Source organism: Colletotrichum karsti (genome assembly GCF_011947395.1).
Source record: "Colletotrichum karsti strain CkLH20 chromosome Unknown Scaffold53, whole genome shotgun sequence".
Lineage (NCBI taxonomy): Eukaryota > Fungi > Ascomycota > Sordariomycetes > Glomerellales > Glomerellaceae > Colletotrichum > Colletotrichum karsti.
This window is the reverse complement of record NW_024065953.1, coordinates 28,401-43,024: the sequence shown is the minus strand read 5'-3', so window position 1 is coordinate 43,024 and position 14,624 is coordinate 28,401. Positions and strand designations below refer to the sequence as shown.

General features: G+C 55.1%; 4 protein-coding genes across 4 annotated transcripts; 1 reads left to right on the top strand and 3 right to left on the bottom strand.

The window, feature by feature from the left end:
• Positions 1–4,970: 4,970 nt before the first annotated feature.
• Positions 4,971–6,031, top strand: CkaCkLH20_11976 (uncharacterized protein; the record flags this gene model as incomplete). Its single annotated transcript, XM_038894690.1, has 4 exons — positions 4,971–5,054; positions 5,166–5,346; positions 5,397–5,905; positions 5,960–6,031. 4 exons carry the CDS (start codon positions 4,971–4,973, stop codon positions 6,029–6,031), a joined length of 846 nt encoding a protein of 281 aa, XP_038739947.1.
• A 1,077-nt stretch (positions 6,032–7,108) lies between these two features.
• On the bottom strand, positions 7,109–9,364 carry CkaCkLH20_11975 (exocyst complex component Sec6; the record flags this gene model as incomplete). Its single annotated transcript, XM_038894689.1, has 1 exon — positions 7,109–9,364. The coding sequence occupies one exon, from the start codon at positions 9,362–9,364 to the stop codon at positions 7,109–7,111; it is 2,256 nt and encodes a 751-aa protein (XP_038739946.1).
• A 715-nt stretch (positions 9,365–10,079) lies between these two features.
• On the bottom strand, positions 10,080–11,233 carry CkaCkLH20_11974 (pirin; the record flags this gene model as incomplete). Its single annotated transcript, XM_038894688.1, has 2 exons — positions 10,080–10,861; positions 10,918–11,233. 2 exons carry the CDS (start codon positions 11,231–11,233, stop codon positions 10,080–10,082), a joined length of 1,098 nt encoding a protein of 365 aa, XP_038739945.1.
• Positions 11,234–12,799: 1,566 nt separating this feature from the next.
• CkaCkLH20_11973 (CAP20) lies at positions 12,800–13,412 on the bottom strand (the record flags this gene model as incomplete). Its single annotated transcript, XM_038894687.1, has 2 exons — positions 12,800–13,291; positions 13,353–13,412. 2 exons carry the CDS (start codon positions 13,410–13,412, stop codon positions 12,800–12,802), a joined length of 552 nt encoding a protein of 183 aa, XP_038739944.1.
• Positions 13,413–14,624: the final 1,212 nt, after the last annotated feature.

Below are 14,624 nucleotides of genomic sequence, written 5' to 3'. Positions count from 1 at the left end.
TGCGGCATTTTGGTATTGGGACTGCGTTGATAATAGTTGCCTGGGTGGCTTTCGTGATGGACATCCCCTCTGTATTGGTTATCTTGTTTGGGACGGTTTGGTTGAGGCTCTTAGACTCCCGAACTGGGTGTTCTGCGTTTCGCAGTCTCGTGGCGTTGGGATGAAAACCTGGGTCGGTATCAAGTCTTTTTTACAGTAGACGTAATCGATTTGGTCTATGAACATTTCTATTTTGTGACGAACAATCGCACACGTGGCCATGATTGACATGACTGCAGCTCGACACCAGAGGCCTCCGAGACAGAAAAGTTGGCAACGTACGTAAGCATCACCACAAGTCGGGTTTGTGCGAGTTTCTGGCGGCGACAAGTCGTCGTCCGTACACACCTAGGTTGACGTCCAGACCGGCTGGATTTGAGCTCAGCTGCACAAGTACACGCATGCTGCAGGCCCACGGGTCTCGGCCAGGTCGAGGCCCGTCGGCCCTGGCGGTGGCCGGCAGTCGTCTTAATTATCCCGTCCAACTCTTGGAGAGAACGACGGATGAAGGGATCGTCATGTCAAATTACCGCTGTTACGTTCACTGGACGAGCTGCCTCCCGCCGCTGATTGCTGTGGGATCTACGACGTGAGATTGGTTTGGGGTGATTTCCGAGGTTCCGTGGAAATGACTGAGTGATACACCAATGTGCCAGCCATCTCAAATGTCAGCAGTGTCCTCAGCCCATCGTGCTCTGGGAAGTGAGAGGATGGTACGTGAAGTACTCTGTAGGGTCTCGGTAGTTCCTGGTCGCTTGTCCACATCCGTTCCGCCCTCGACCTTCCCCATCTCGCTGCAACTCCCCGGACTTCAAGGGTTTACTACCCGTTCCAATCATTCCAGGCCCGTATATTCTGGACTCCTGCTCCAACGCTCGTGGCGTGCTGTGGCGCTCTCATTTCTTGTTCGTTTCACAATCCCCTCGGTTGCTCGCGTTCGATGTGCGACAGGACCGACAACACAATCGTTGCACCTTTCTAGATGACACAAAAAGGGGAGCCGGCTGGTTGCCTCCAGGTGTGATGAGAGGAGGCTTTCGAGAAGGGTGTTTGGATGGAAGGGCACGGATGGTGTGTGTTTCGAGAGGCGGGTGATTTGGGGGCAGACGCAGCGATCAGCGCATGGGTTGTAAGTGGTTCGGTGAGCTGGCTGGCAGGGATGACACGTTCTCCGCGATTCGCGAACTATTCGCTTGCAGCAGAGAGGCCGTCCCGGTGTCAGGGGCCTTGGGAGACCTTTTGCGCTGCTTCGATGGCCAGATCGACGAAAAAAAGACAAAAAGATCGAAATAAAGTGTTCCGGGGCGATCGGCGTCTGAGCGGTGGTGACAGCACGGCTGTGCGGGTGGCTGGTGTCGTCCAGATCGTCAGGTGAGTCGCGACGACACGGCGCCGATTGTCTAGCTATTGAAAGTCGCACTTTTCACCGCGTCAGATCTTCCCTTTGCGGCTCGAGAAACGGCCGGAGGGTCAATAGCGCCACAGAGACGTGTCTAAGGCGGATATGCCGGGCTCGTCTCCTTGGACCTGATCGCGGTATGCCTGATTGTGATGTGCGAAAACCAGGCGAAGGTTCGCAACAGTCATATCCGGTGGCCCACCTCGTTTGATTGATACCGTCGACTTGACCGCCAGAAGAAAAATCATCATCTTCGTTACTCTAAAGAAGATTAACAACGATCAGTCGGTGCAATCTTTGATCTCGACCAGGCGGTGTCTCTTCAACTTGGGCGGTCGCCATCGATTGGACAAGTCAGAGATTGCTCGTTCCGTTTGCCGGGATCTCAGCGGCTCGGGTGTCGAATTTGAGGAAAGCTCGTCTCGTCGACGTCGTTCTAGGTAGCTAGCGGGACAGCCCCTTGGCAAGCTGAGGGTGGACACACGCACCAGCGAAGCTCTTGGCGTCAATACTACTCCGTAACCCCTGGGTCGACCAGGGCGGGAGCGCAACGTTGGGGGATGTGTGGCGTTGGAGGGGCGGGACCTGGCGGACTTACCGACAGTGAGAGTTGGAGCTACGTCAAATCTGGCTCCTCGTTGCACGCCGCCGACATGCCATCCGAAGCTTGGATGGCGGTCGTAAACGTCGAGTGACGAGTCTTGAGGTCAGACGATTCGGCTCACCTAGGTAGGTAGTAAGTAGGTAACAAATGACGCATTGAATCGATAAGACGTCTCTGGGCGGGTGAAGGTGGAATGTGGGAATTGGCTTTTCGATTCCCCAGCAATGTCCCTGCACCTTGTCGTCGCCGTGGATCCCTGTCACTCCCCTCCCTGGCACCTGCCTTTCCCTTTTGGCAAGTTACACCCAATCAGAAGGGAGGAACAATGTGTGGGGCGCTACGGCACCACGACAGGGGCATTGGCCAATCATGTCAGCTGGAGGCCCGATCTGTTGACCTCATGTCTTCGCGATTCTGCGATAGCCACGTACCTACCCTGGGCCCTGGCCTTGCCAACTAGCCGTTCTTTTCCTTGATTCCAACAGCGACTTCCCCTCCAAGGCAAGGCGGCAGCTTCCCGCGAACACGGCTCTTGTCGTGGGCTTTCGTCACTGTCTGGGCCGACTGCCGACTTCCGGCTGCCTCTTCTTAGGTAGATGTGCTGTCGCACAGCCCACCGCCAACGACGTAGAGCTAAACCGACCAGCAGCAGTAGATTGATGGAAGCGCCTGACTTTTTACTTCCCGTAGCAGGCCAAGCAAGCAGAATTGCAGCCATGCGGCTTGCTAACCGTTGTGGTATCAAATGAGGCCTCTCTCCCTTGCTAAGGTAGTCGCGAATTTTTGTCTTCCAAACATGACCCTTGGCGGCCTTAGCAATGGGTTCTGACTACTCGAAGCTTGAGGGTTGCAATGAACAACGAAGCTTTGCTTCTTCTGCAGTAGTATCATGAACGGTAGCTTGACATGGGTCAATAGCAGGGCAGGGCACGGCATGTATCCCGATTGCCCTGGGCCAGGACGGCGATTCGACCGACATCTATCTCCCTCCTCTTACCGGTCGCGTCCATGCACGTCCACCAACTTTTCCTGGCAATCTTGACCCTGTTGCAGTGGAAGGTATGAGGTCAAACTGCGTCAGAGCTCAGCTCCAACTTCAACCTCCACGGTAAATCAATCCAGCTGGGAAGGCCCGCAAATATTACACAGGTAGTTCATGATTGGTCGTGGTCACCACATGGCAACAAGACTTGCTTCTGGGATGTACATTCGGGATTTTTCAAGGTTCTTGGCAGTTGGGGCGACGGTCCTAGTTGTAGGCCGCATCCTGGTCAGAACCAAGATCATTCTCTACGGTAATTATCATCCCCCAATCTCAAATTTCCCATCTATTCTGGCGTTTTGGCTCGTTACAGCACTTGGGGATCAAGTCAACGGTCTTCAAAATCAGCAGATCAGCTGTAGCTTCGAGGCGTCTTTCCTGAAGTCGACGTCGTAAACAACTGATCAGTCGCATTTGAGCTGGCAGTTACCGGCCCGATATTCCTCGGACCTGACAGCGAAGTTAAGGGCTGAAATAAGGCTAAAGCTAGCTGTTTTTGGACGTGCTCGTGGTTCCTGTCACAGCCATCCAAGGCACTGGGGCCACGGACAAGCTTCAGCTTGGGAAAGATCTCTGCGCCTCAACCGCGCCATTCTTTGACAGCTCTAGACAGATTTTGTCAATTCGTTTGTCTACTTTCCAATGGTCTTCACCCGTCGTCTGCCTCATCGTGAACATGGAGGCAAGCACACACGAAGAAAACAACCATCTACAGCAGCTTTCATCCAGGCAGTCTTGAAGTATTCTGTAGGTCACGACCGGGGTTGATTGGAAAGATACCCTACCTAAGGCAGTAAATCATATGAAGTCAATGTAAGGCAAATCGGTATCCAGTATCCCTCCTAGCTTGAAAAGAGACCGAGAAAGGCACAGTACCGGGGTCATGAGTGTGGTCTGTGTCGGCCTGCCAGCCCAAGTCAACAACCTCCCACACCTCTCCGCCCATCAACTCACCTTAAAAACGGCAAGCACCTCCTTCCGCCGACTTTGTCTAGCCTTTTCCTCTCGCTTAGACCCGTGTGGTATTGTTTTCCCCGACGCGTAGAAAGGAAGAAAAGGGCCCGCCCCGCACCTCAGGTCGACCGAGATATCTCCCCCTGCCCTCCACCTCGACAACTCAATCTCTCCATCATCAACACCACTCTCTCTCGATCTCTCTCTTTTTCACAAACTTATCCCGCGCACCCATCGAAAGACTATCTGCAGCCTCATCAGCTCCGATACATCAAGAAATCCAGTAGGTAAGTTGCCACTTCAATATTTTATCAATATCCTCCTCAGCCTGCGCCGTCTGTGGCCGCGTTTCTCTCCATATCTTCACCTTCACCATCTTCACTTTCCTTGCTGAGCCTCCCAATTTTCCGTCTTTTTTGACGCCAAGGAGAAAAATCTGCCTCAAAACACCCAGCACCGTTCTCACACTTTTGTGTGATTTGAGACCTGCCTCCTTCCATCCTTCCCGGTCACACCGCGCCTTCCCTCAGTTGCAACTTCCCAGATTTGCGTAACGCTTTCATTTCCCCTCCCACCTCCCACCTCCCACCCACAACACAAACCCTTCACCTTTTTCCCTTCAACCACCCACCACTTTCTTCCTTCTTCCACCTCACACTTCCACCCACGCACTCTCGCTATCAAATATTCACAACCTGCACACTTGGAATCCCACAACGCTCTCTATCAACAGGTATTTATCCCATCGCCAGATTCACACTGCCGCTTTATTGCGCTTGTCATTATTTCCTTTGCTGCTATTTCTTTTTTTTTTTGTTACGCGCAATCCGGATTTTCTAACCCTCTTGGACAGGTCCTTCACTTTTTTGACGGCCTTCTCACCACTCACTCTTTTCAGCTCACGGAACTTTTCACTTCATCAATCAATCACCATGAAGTACTCCGCCAAGTATCTCAGCACCGGCCTGCTCATGGTCTCCTTTGCCATGGCTCAGGGCAACGTTCCCGAGTGCGGCGTAAGTGTTTCCTCCCTTCTCCAGCACATGATCTTTTACCCAAGATACCTGTCACCAGACATCTTGGGAATAAAAGATTTTTTTCCAAATCAGTCTGCTAACACAATCCAGAACTCCTGCATCCAGCGTATGGAGGGTAAGGCCCAGGAGCTTGGCTGCACCGATGGCGACACTGCCTGCCTTTGCCGCAACCCTGACTTCTACTACGGCATCCGCGACTGCTCTTTTGAGTCTTGCCTCAACGAGGGCGATGCTGAGCTTGCTGCTGCTCGCGGTCGTGAGATCTGCAGCTGTAAGTCCCACAACCTCACGCGCAAGAATACATGCTGATCACTTTCCCAGCTGCTGGCGTTGCCATCACCCAGGCTCCTGTTGCCACTGCTACCCAGGCCACTGGCACCGAGACGGTCATTGCTACCCCCATCGTCTCCAGCATCTTCAGTGTCATCACCTCTGGTGGCAGCGCCTTCTCCACCCTGATCGGCGAGACTACCATTGCCCCCTCTGTTGGAGGAGGCAACAGCGAGACTGTGGCTCCCACTCCCGTCTCTACCTCGACCTTCACCACGGTCATCACCAGCGGCGAGTCCACCATCACCTCTGTTGGTGAGACCACTCTCCTCGGCGTTGGCGGTACCCCTGGTGCCACTGGCGCTCCCAACTCCTCGGTCGTCACCACTGGTGTTGTTAGCACCATCACCAGTGGCGGCAACATTGGTCAGACTACTCTTCTCACCGATGCCACCGAGTCTGCCAGTGCCACTGAGGCTTCTGAGACCCCCTCTGCCACCGAGTCCCAGTCTCCCACTGAGACCACCGGCGAGGCCACCAGCGCCTCCTCCACCGGTCTTGTAAGTCTTGATCACTCCATCACGTTGATATCATGTACTGACCTTGTCCCCCAGGCTCCCAAGCAGACTGCTGGCGTTGCTGCTGGCATCTTGGCGGGCGTCGGTCTTGCTGCCATGCTCATCTAAGCCTTTCGCTCGGATGTATTTTCGTACACTTGCTTGCTTTTCGGTTTCGATGCGCAATTTGGGCCGCAAATACCCGCCTGGACTCCTAATCTTGCTCCACATCCAGTTCAGCCTTACTTTATTACCAGTCGTGAGCTCGACACACATCAGTGATGGGCACATCTTTGGGAGATGGAGGAAGGAAGGTCAGATGGACAGAACATTGACGGATGGATTTTTTTGAAGGGTCAGGCATGATGAGTTATTTCCCGTCTTCTTTTTGAGATGGTAATCAATGGATGCACGATACACATGGCTTCTTACGAGGGACGTAATGGCGTGAAGGACGGACGAACACTGTAGTAGGCCCCACACCCGTAAATGACTGAACGTGATGGACGTCGTAGCCAAAAAGTTTATCGTATGAGTAGAAACGTAATATAACAAAACGTCATAACAAAACCGATCGATGATGCTTCAGCCGTGGTCGTCTCCTTGCTCCCAGCCCGACAGTCCATATTCCTCGATCCTCAACTTAGACTTCCACTAACCTTGGTATTGAGATTGATTAAATTGTCCTGCCCGCGCCCTTTTTAATCACAGCACCACCCACAACCCTCGTCTCACCCTCTCTGCCCGCCGTGATACGTGACTCCCCACGCTCTTTTCGAACACGTGTCGCATCCCAAAGCCTCGTCTGTCTGCCTCTGCCCGTCCTCTCCACTCACGTCTCTCTCCTGACACAGGCTGTTGGCTTCATCGCTTGTAACATGGTCGTGGTGATCACACTGAGCTCGCAGGCATCGGACGGTGACAGATTCGGCACATGAAGAAGAACAAAATCCCCAGTGCCTGAGGAAGGAAGGAGAGGGTGATCATCATGGCTGTATCATTATCGTCGTTTCAAGCCCCGTTGCTCTCTACGGGTCGTGGACTCTTTTTCTTTTTCCAAGATTGCAAAGACGCAGATTCCGCTTTCCCCGCGCTCTCTCCCCCCCTCTCTCTCTGCATCAGTACCTAACTACACAGCTCCAAAATCGACCCGCAAACATTTCAAACTCCAACCCCTGGCTGTCTCCTCGTCTCGCTCTTGACCCACTATTTGACCTTGCTCATGATGGTCTCCGGCCCCCTCTCGACGTCGACCTGCGCCGCCCGGGCCTTGACGGCGTTGAGCATGCTCCGGTCAAAGTCGTCGCGCGACCGCAGCACGGCCTCGACCCAGGAGATCTGCAGGTCCCAGTAGGCGGTCTTGAAGTTGGCGTACGTGTCCGGGAGGGCGTCCTTGTCGGCCATGAGGAGCTGCAGGAAGTACTCGCTCACGCGCCAGTTCTCCTTGACGGAGGCGCCGACGGCCGGGTTGGGCAGGGCGCCGAAGTACTCGAAGGCGGTGGAGATGTCGTTGAAGAACTTGTCCTGGAAGGGGTCGGAGCGGCGGAACTTGGCGCCCTTGTTGCGGACGGACGACAGGTAGCGGACGAGGAGCTCGTCGGCGAAGATCTCGGTGAAGATGTCGACGAGGGAGTGGTGTAGGACCTGGCTGTAGTCGTTGACGTACTCCTCGAAGGTGACGATCATCTGCTTCATGGCGGTGCTCGTGTACCACTTGGGTGTGAAGAAGTCGGGCATGACCATCTTGAAGTCGACCGAGAAGATGAGCTGGACGAACTTTGTGATGCACCACGTGCTGAAGTCCACGTAGCCGTCCCTCAGCAGCTCGACCTCGCCCTCGGCGCGCTCCATGTACGCCGGCGACACGAGCGGCTCGAACTTTTGCTTGAAGTTGGACAGGTAGGCCAGTCGGCCCTCGTCCTCGTTGTCGTCGACGCAGGCGATCTGGTCGTTCGCCGTGGCCACGAGCCAGTCCTGGAGCTGTTGGAACCCTTCGAGCTCCGGCACCTTGCCGGTCTCGTACTTGACGGCCTCCTCGTCGAGCATCTTCTGCCACGATTGCTGCCGGCCGCGTAACCGCAGGAACATGGCGTCGATAACGCCCTCGAGGACGTCCATGCGCTTCGAGTTGGCGGCCGCGTCGATCTGCTCACGCAGCATGCGCCACATGTCGACGAGATTCCTGGTCCGGAAATAGCCATACTCGTCCTGGTCCAGGTTGGATCCTTCGACGTTGCGCTCGGCAAAGTCTTTCTGCTCTGCGGTGAAGATTCGCTCGATCCAGTCGTCGAGGAACTTGATGATGAGCTGCCGGAAGTCGCGCACCAGCTCCGTTTCTCTGGAGTCGATGACGTGAGGCGTCAGGTCCTCCTGCTTGAACCCTAGCTTCTTCATTTTCTTGTAATACTTTTCGGGATAGTTGATGATTTCTAATGTGTTGGCGGAAGTGGAATCTGGGTCGTCGATCATGCCGACGAGGAAGTCGTGCATCGTCTGGTGGTATATGTCGCCGTATGTCTTGAGAATCCTCCACTTTTTCGGCATCAACGGGGTCATGCCCATCTTCACGGCGTTCAGGTCGTTGAAGTACCACTTCAAGATCTTGTCTAGTGCCGAGGGGTCGTCCAAGAACTCCCCCCTGACCTCCGCAAACTGTCCCTCGACGCTGATCTTGATAGCCTGCGTGAACTTATCTTTATAACCTCGGACCTTCTTCGCACCGTCGGTGATGCTCTGAAACCTCGTTGCCATCTCCTTGTGGTCCTTCAACGCTTCTTGCAGTGCCAGCACCCGCTGGTCGCTCTTCTCTTCCGCCTCGATCACGACGGCGAAGCGCACCACCAGCCCGTTGTTGTCGTTGACGACCAGGTTGATCAGGTTCAGCGCCAGAATACCGATGTGCTCGTCGAACCAGTCAATCATGGTATCCAGCCTCTGGAAGTAGTCCTCGAGCGTCGACTCCAGCCCCGGATCCTCGGCTCTCTGTATCTGCTCCATCGCATCGTCTCGAATGTTCCTCAGCTGGGTGAGCTCGTAGTGGATCGGCAGCAGGTTGGGCATGTTCTCCTTGTCGCCCTCGTCCTCGCTGAGCAGCCGCTCGATGATGGCCAGCCGCTCGTTGAAGGTCTCGAGGTTCTTGCGCATGGCCTCGACGGCGCCGAAGTTGCGGTGCGCCTGGGACACGAGGTTGATGCTGTTGAAGTCCTTGATCATGTTCTGCGACTCGGAGCACAGGCGGTCGATCTTGATCATCTCCTCCTTGATCTGCTGCACCGTCTTCTGGCCGTCCGTCAGGCCCGTCATGCCCGATTGGGTCGTCTCGAGCTGCTCGCGCAGACCGCTCCGGAGCTGCGAGTCGACGGCGCCCTTCTTGCGGGAGAACTCTTGCTTCAGGCCGGCGATCTTGTCGAGGTCGTCGGCATGGCGGAGGAGCTCCGCGAGCTTCGGCACGGGCGCATCCATGGTGGGCTGGCTTGCTGGCGGCCCAGCTTGGTATTCCGGTCGAAGGGCTCGGTCAATCGGTCGTGGGGAGGAGGAGGAGTCTGTGGGATATTAAAGAGCGTGGATCGTTTGCTGTCTCTTCATAATCGTATAGTCTTAGATTGGGCTCGGATGTCGTCGCATTGCGCGCCGCGATTTGGGTTTCGTGTACATGGATGACACCGCATAGAGGTGCCTTAGCTGGAAGGGAGGGACGTGGGGGCGGTGCAGGACTCGGCCAGTGCATTTGCTTCCTGCTGCGGGCGGGAACGAACAGCCCCGGACTTTGGTGGGGTCTGTGCACGAGGAACATGTTCGCTGCAGAAGCAAGCTTGTCTCGACCTTTGAACATTGAGGTCTACTTATCACAGCATATGATTGGATCATAGAGAATGGAGCTTTGTATATCTTTGAATATCTGTCTTGCATGCTTTCAGCATATAGCTTATTAATGAAGTTGAAGGCATCCAGTCCTTTCCCCTGTGTGTTGCTTCGTTTCAAACTGCTGAAGATATCGTCAAGATAAATCGGCTGGAAAATAAGACTGAGCAGGTGAAAACAAGAAACAAATTGTTTGGTATCTTCTCATAGTCTAAAGCTCATCGTATGCTGGTCCCCAATAACTCTCATCCGCTCAATGCCACCACATGGTATCCTAAAAACAAGTGCACAAAATTGAAAATGCCTCTACAGCCGTCTACTCCACCATGGTCTTCCCAATCTCACTCTGCCAGCCCTCGGCCCTCTCAAATCCGTTCGAGTGCGTCTGATAATCCATCAGAGCCTGGTATACCTCGGCCTTGGAGCTGAGGACAAACGGCCCGTACTGCACGACCTCCTGGTCAAGCGGCGTGCCGGCAATCAGGACCAACCGGGCGTCCTTCTCCGCGCCGGCGTCGACCTCGATGTTGATAACGTCGCCCTCCTGCTCGAGCACGACGTTGTGGAACTGGTCCACCACGCGCTGCTGCGCGCCCGTCCCGAAGATGGCCTGCCCCTCGAGCGTGTACGCGAACGCGTTCCAGCCCTTGGGCAGCGGCTGCGCGACCTTGCCGCCGGGCTTGATGCGGATGTCCAGGATCCAGACGGGCGTGTAGGCGAGGTCGCGCACCGAGTCGACGCCGTGGCTCTGGCCCGAGATGACCTTGATGTGGACCCTGCCCTCGTCGGCGTCCACCGTGGGGATCTCCTTGGCGCGGAGGTCGCGGTACCGCGGCTCGCAGGCCTTGAGCTCCTTGGGCAGGTCGACCCAGAGCTGGAGGCCGACGTTGGCGCTGCCGTCCGGGTTCTGCTTGGGCATCTCGGCGTGCATGATGCCCCGGCCCGCCGTCATGAACTGCAGGTCGCCCGTCTCGATGGTGCCCTTGTTGCCGGCGAAGTCCTCGTGGTCGACGCCGCCGTGGAGCAGGTAGGTGATGGTCTCCTGGCCTCTGTGGGGGTGGTCGGGGAAGCCCGCGCCAGGGGAGATGCGGAAGTGGTCTTTTCTTCGAGTCAGTCACAAGTTTCTCATCACGAATTTGATGGTTTGTACTCACCAAGCATCAGAAAAGGGGAAAAGTTGCGCAGCTGAGGGGTTCCGATGGAGCGGCGAACGCGGGCACCGGCGCCCTCGGCCTGCTCGACGGCCAGAAAGACCTTGCGGATTGCGCGAGGAATCGACATTTCGGTGGCGTACAAGTGATGGTCTACTTGCTCTTTCGGCTCTGTTTTAAGTGTGATATTCAAGGCGCTGCTCGTCAAGTTGAAGACGCTGTCTGTCGTTGCGATGGCGATTGTGAGTAGCTCTTGTCTGAAGAGAATAATCGACGTAATCCCCACGATGATGGATAGCAGGAGTGAGACGGACTTCATTGAGGAGGGACGATGACCGGGGTGGTATTTATACGGAGATTCTCAGTTGATGCAACTGGACCTGATTCAAGTGAGTGGGATGAGTGAGATCGGGTATGAATGAGCCTTCTAGAATCTGAGCGCTCCGATTGACTAATGAAATACAAATGCGATTTTTTCTTTCCTCCTTTTTTCTCAGATCCTCTCCACTCGCGAACGGCACGCTGGGCCAGCATCGTGAGGATGCTGCGTTATGCACTTTTCTGGTAAGCAGCCGGCATTAGTCAATTTTACATCAGCAGTCGTCAAGCAGGAAACTCGGGACTTCGCCCCGCGAGCCTCCAGCGCGCGGTCTTTGCCGACCGACCGCCTAAGGTACCCGCGCGCGCGGCGGAAACGTAGCACTGGGCGGAGCAAGCAGACCCGGGACCTCACACTGCACCTGGAGAGAGGGAGGATCCGCCCCGCCCAATGACGCCGCAACCAGCAGCTGTTCGTCGCTGACACACCGAGTGGTCATGATGGCGAACCCTTTTGGGGGGCGGGGGGTTTGGCTACCTTCCTTAGTTGACCCAATCAGCTGGCGGTAACCTTCCCCGGTTTCCCTTCTCCTTGTCGCTCCTTGTTGATCTGATCTCGAGCCGGATAGAGTTGCCAAAGTGATGAAAAGCTACTCCAGAAAACGGCATTGAGTTTGGCTAGAGAAAAATATCCGACTCCACGATGTTTTTCCCTTCTCCGAACATGCGTACGTGGGGTGAGGTGGTGGTCTGTCCTGTCCTGTCCCGTCCCGTCCGTCCTCCTCTTCGCCATCGATTTTCGCCACATGGCCTGTGTAACCTACGCCTCTTAGCTTCGACCTCGGGCGATTCCAATCGTGTCTCTCCCTTCAGAATCGTGGCGACGCAGGAGGCATTACTTGATCCATGCCACAAGATTGGGGTTCGCGCTCGTCCTCAACAAAACCGAGCGGCTCGGAGCTATACTACGTCACATGCAAACCACGACAGCGACTGTCACTGTCATGCGCCCATTACAGCACGTCCTTATCAGGTAGGAAACACAAGTATCTATTAATTTTGATTCCTATCTCCATTTCCTTCAGACTCCGACACCAGTAAAACTTAGCCCTCCGATCAAAGATTTGCGCCCGCCCCAGTGGCTGGAGGTCGATCAGTACCTTAGCCAAGCTGATCGACCCTGGAAAGCATCGCGTGCGTCTTGGCGGCCCATCAAGTCCCGGCGGGAAAGCCCCAGCTCGACTGGCCCCGAGAGGCAGGGCTGGAGCGGTGCGCGCCAAAGATATCTCACCTCTCGTACACCTTCGGGTGAAACAAACAAAGGAAAGCAGACAAGATTCAATACAAAAGAGCCCTTTATCCGAGGTATAAGTTGCGGTCCTTGCTGTATGTCGTTGTAGCGTTTGCCATCATGACTGCGGCCCGAACCCAAGGATAGTTCAGATATGCCGCGAGGGAAGGGTATATGAAATGGGGAGAGTAAGGTGTGAAACAGCCGGGCTACACGTGTGCGGGCAGATGTACAGCAGCACACGTTGCAGAGCCGGATTGGCGCCAACTAAGTCGCTTAGTTGTTGACCTTCTCGTTCACAACGTCCTTGGCCTCCTCCTTCTTGTAGTGGATGACGTCGCCGACCCAGATGATGAGTTCGCTGGTGGTGATGAGGGTGGTGCTGACGAGGGCCTTGCCGTAGGTGACGAGGTTCTCGCCGCCAATCTTCTTCTTCTCCTGGGAGTATGTCTTGAAGACGTGGTCCTTGGCCTCGTAGCCGGTGCGGAAGGGCAGGGCAATGATGCCCTTGGCACCAGCGACCAGCTCGTCGGTAGGCTTCTTGATGACGGGGACACGCTCCTCGACCTTGGTCAGAGTCTGGTCGCCGATGCTGTCGGCCTTCTCGGCGTACGGGCGGATGATTGACCAGGGACGGGCGAAGTAAGGGAGGAGGGGTTCGGCGAACGTCTTGTAGGCAGAGTCACCCAGGGCGATGGATCTCTTGCCGTACGGGTTGTTCCTGAAGGCAACGACGCCATCGTGGACCACGGGGTAATCCAGCAAGTGCTACATACCTGTTAGCTGTGGACGTGATAGATAGCCGATGCCACGATGAAGGGAGACTTACCTGGGCAGTGGCCGAGTTGACAGCCGGGAGGTCACCGTTGACTTGGGCCATTTTGGACATGAAGGCGACGTTGGGTTGGGTGAAGTTGATGTTGTAGGTAGGAGGCTACTGGAACGGTGCTGTGCGGACGCTCGAGTGAGGTTGTTCCAGCGAACGGTAGGAGGTGAGGTTGAGTGAGGCTCGTGAGCTTAAATCTCGTGACAGGTAGCTGCAAAGCGATGTGGTAAGGGTTGGATTGGGGTGTCGAGAGCAGAGATGTAAGCGGGCAGTTCTGAGAGATGAGCAGAGAACAGCAGGCAGAGCAGAAGTTGGATTCAGGTCGACGGAAAGGATGGAAAAAGGAAAAGGACGGATAGAAGGTTTTGGAGGACGGGAGGGGGGGAGAAGAAAGGGATTGGGGGGAGGGAGTAGGTAAAGCTAAAAGGGACGGGAGGGAGGTCGAGCAGGAACAGGAGCAGCTGGAACGTAACGAAGACGAGCTTGTTCTGCAATGGACTGGACGCAAATGGGGGGGATGGATGGTGACGAGATGGACGCCACAGACGGGCATGGACAGAAATGAAAGTATTTATCTACTTCATCTTGTATTTGGACTGGCCCGAACCCCTTGGTAGATGTGGACGTGGATTGGGGGGGACGTGGACGACGTGGATCTTAGGGGAGACTTGGACTTGGGAGAAAAAAAAAAGGCAGGCTAGAGCTAAGAGTAGAGCTAAGAGCGAAGACTTGACTTGACGGGACCCGACTGGCACTGATTAACATGTGCTTTTCGTCCCTTTCGACGACAACGCAGCGTCTTGTCGTCGAATGGGAGCAAAAGAGACCAACGAGAACGCGCAGGAATGCCCATGGTGGCGGGGCCCGTGGTGAGGTATCCGTACCCACGAGGTACCTGACGACAGCTTATTCGGTCCATTCGTGCATTGTGTTGCACTCACGAGATACCTTACCTTCAGTACCTCCCATCTCATACCAATACCAGCTCACTTGCTTCACCTCAATTCACCTAAACTGATCCCGCATGCCAGCGGGAGATAACTGCTCAGTCCTGGAGCGAAGCTTCCTTCCCTTTTTTTTTTCTCTCCCCTAATGTGCCCGAATAGCTCCTCTTACCCCTGTCTTCTTAATTTTTTTTTTCTTGTCTTGGGTGCCCCCAAATTTCTCCCTCGTCATTCGCAAATTCAAGCCACAGATCCGTGTACCGTGGAATAGGAATCCAGCCCATCAAAGCCGTCGCACCTTATCTCGTAGCTACTCCTCCGAGGTGCATCC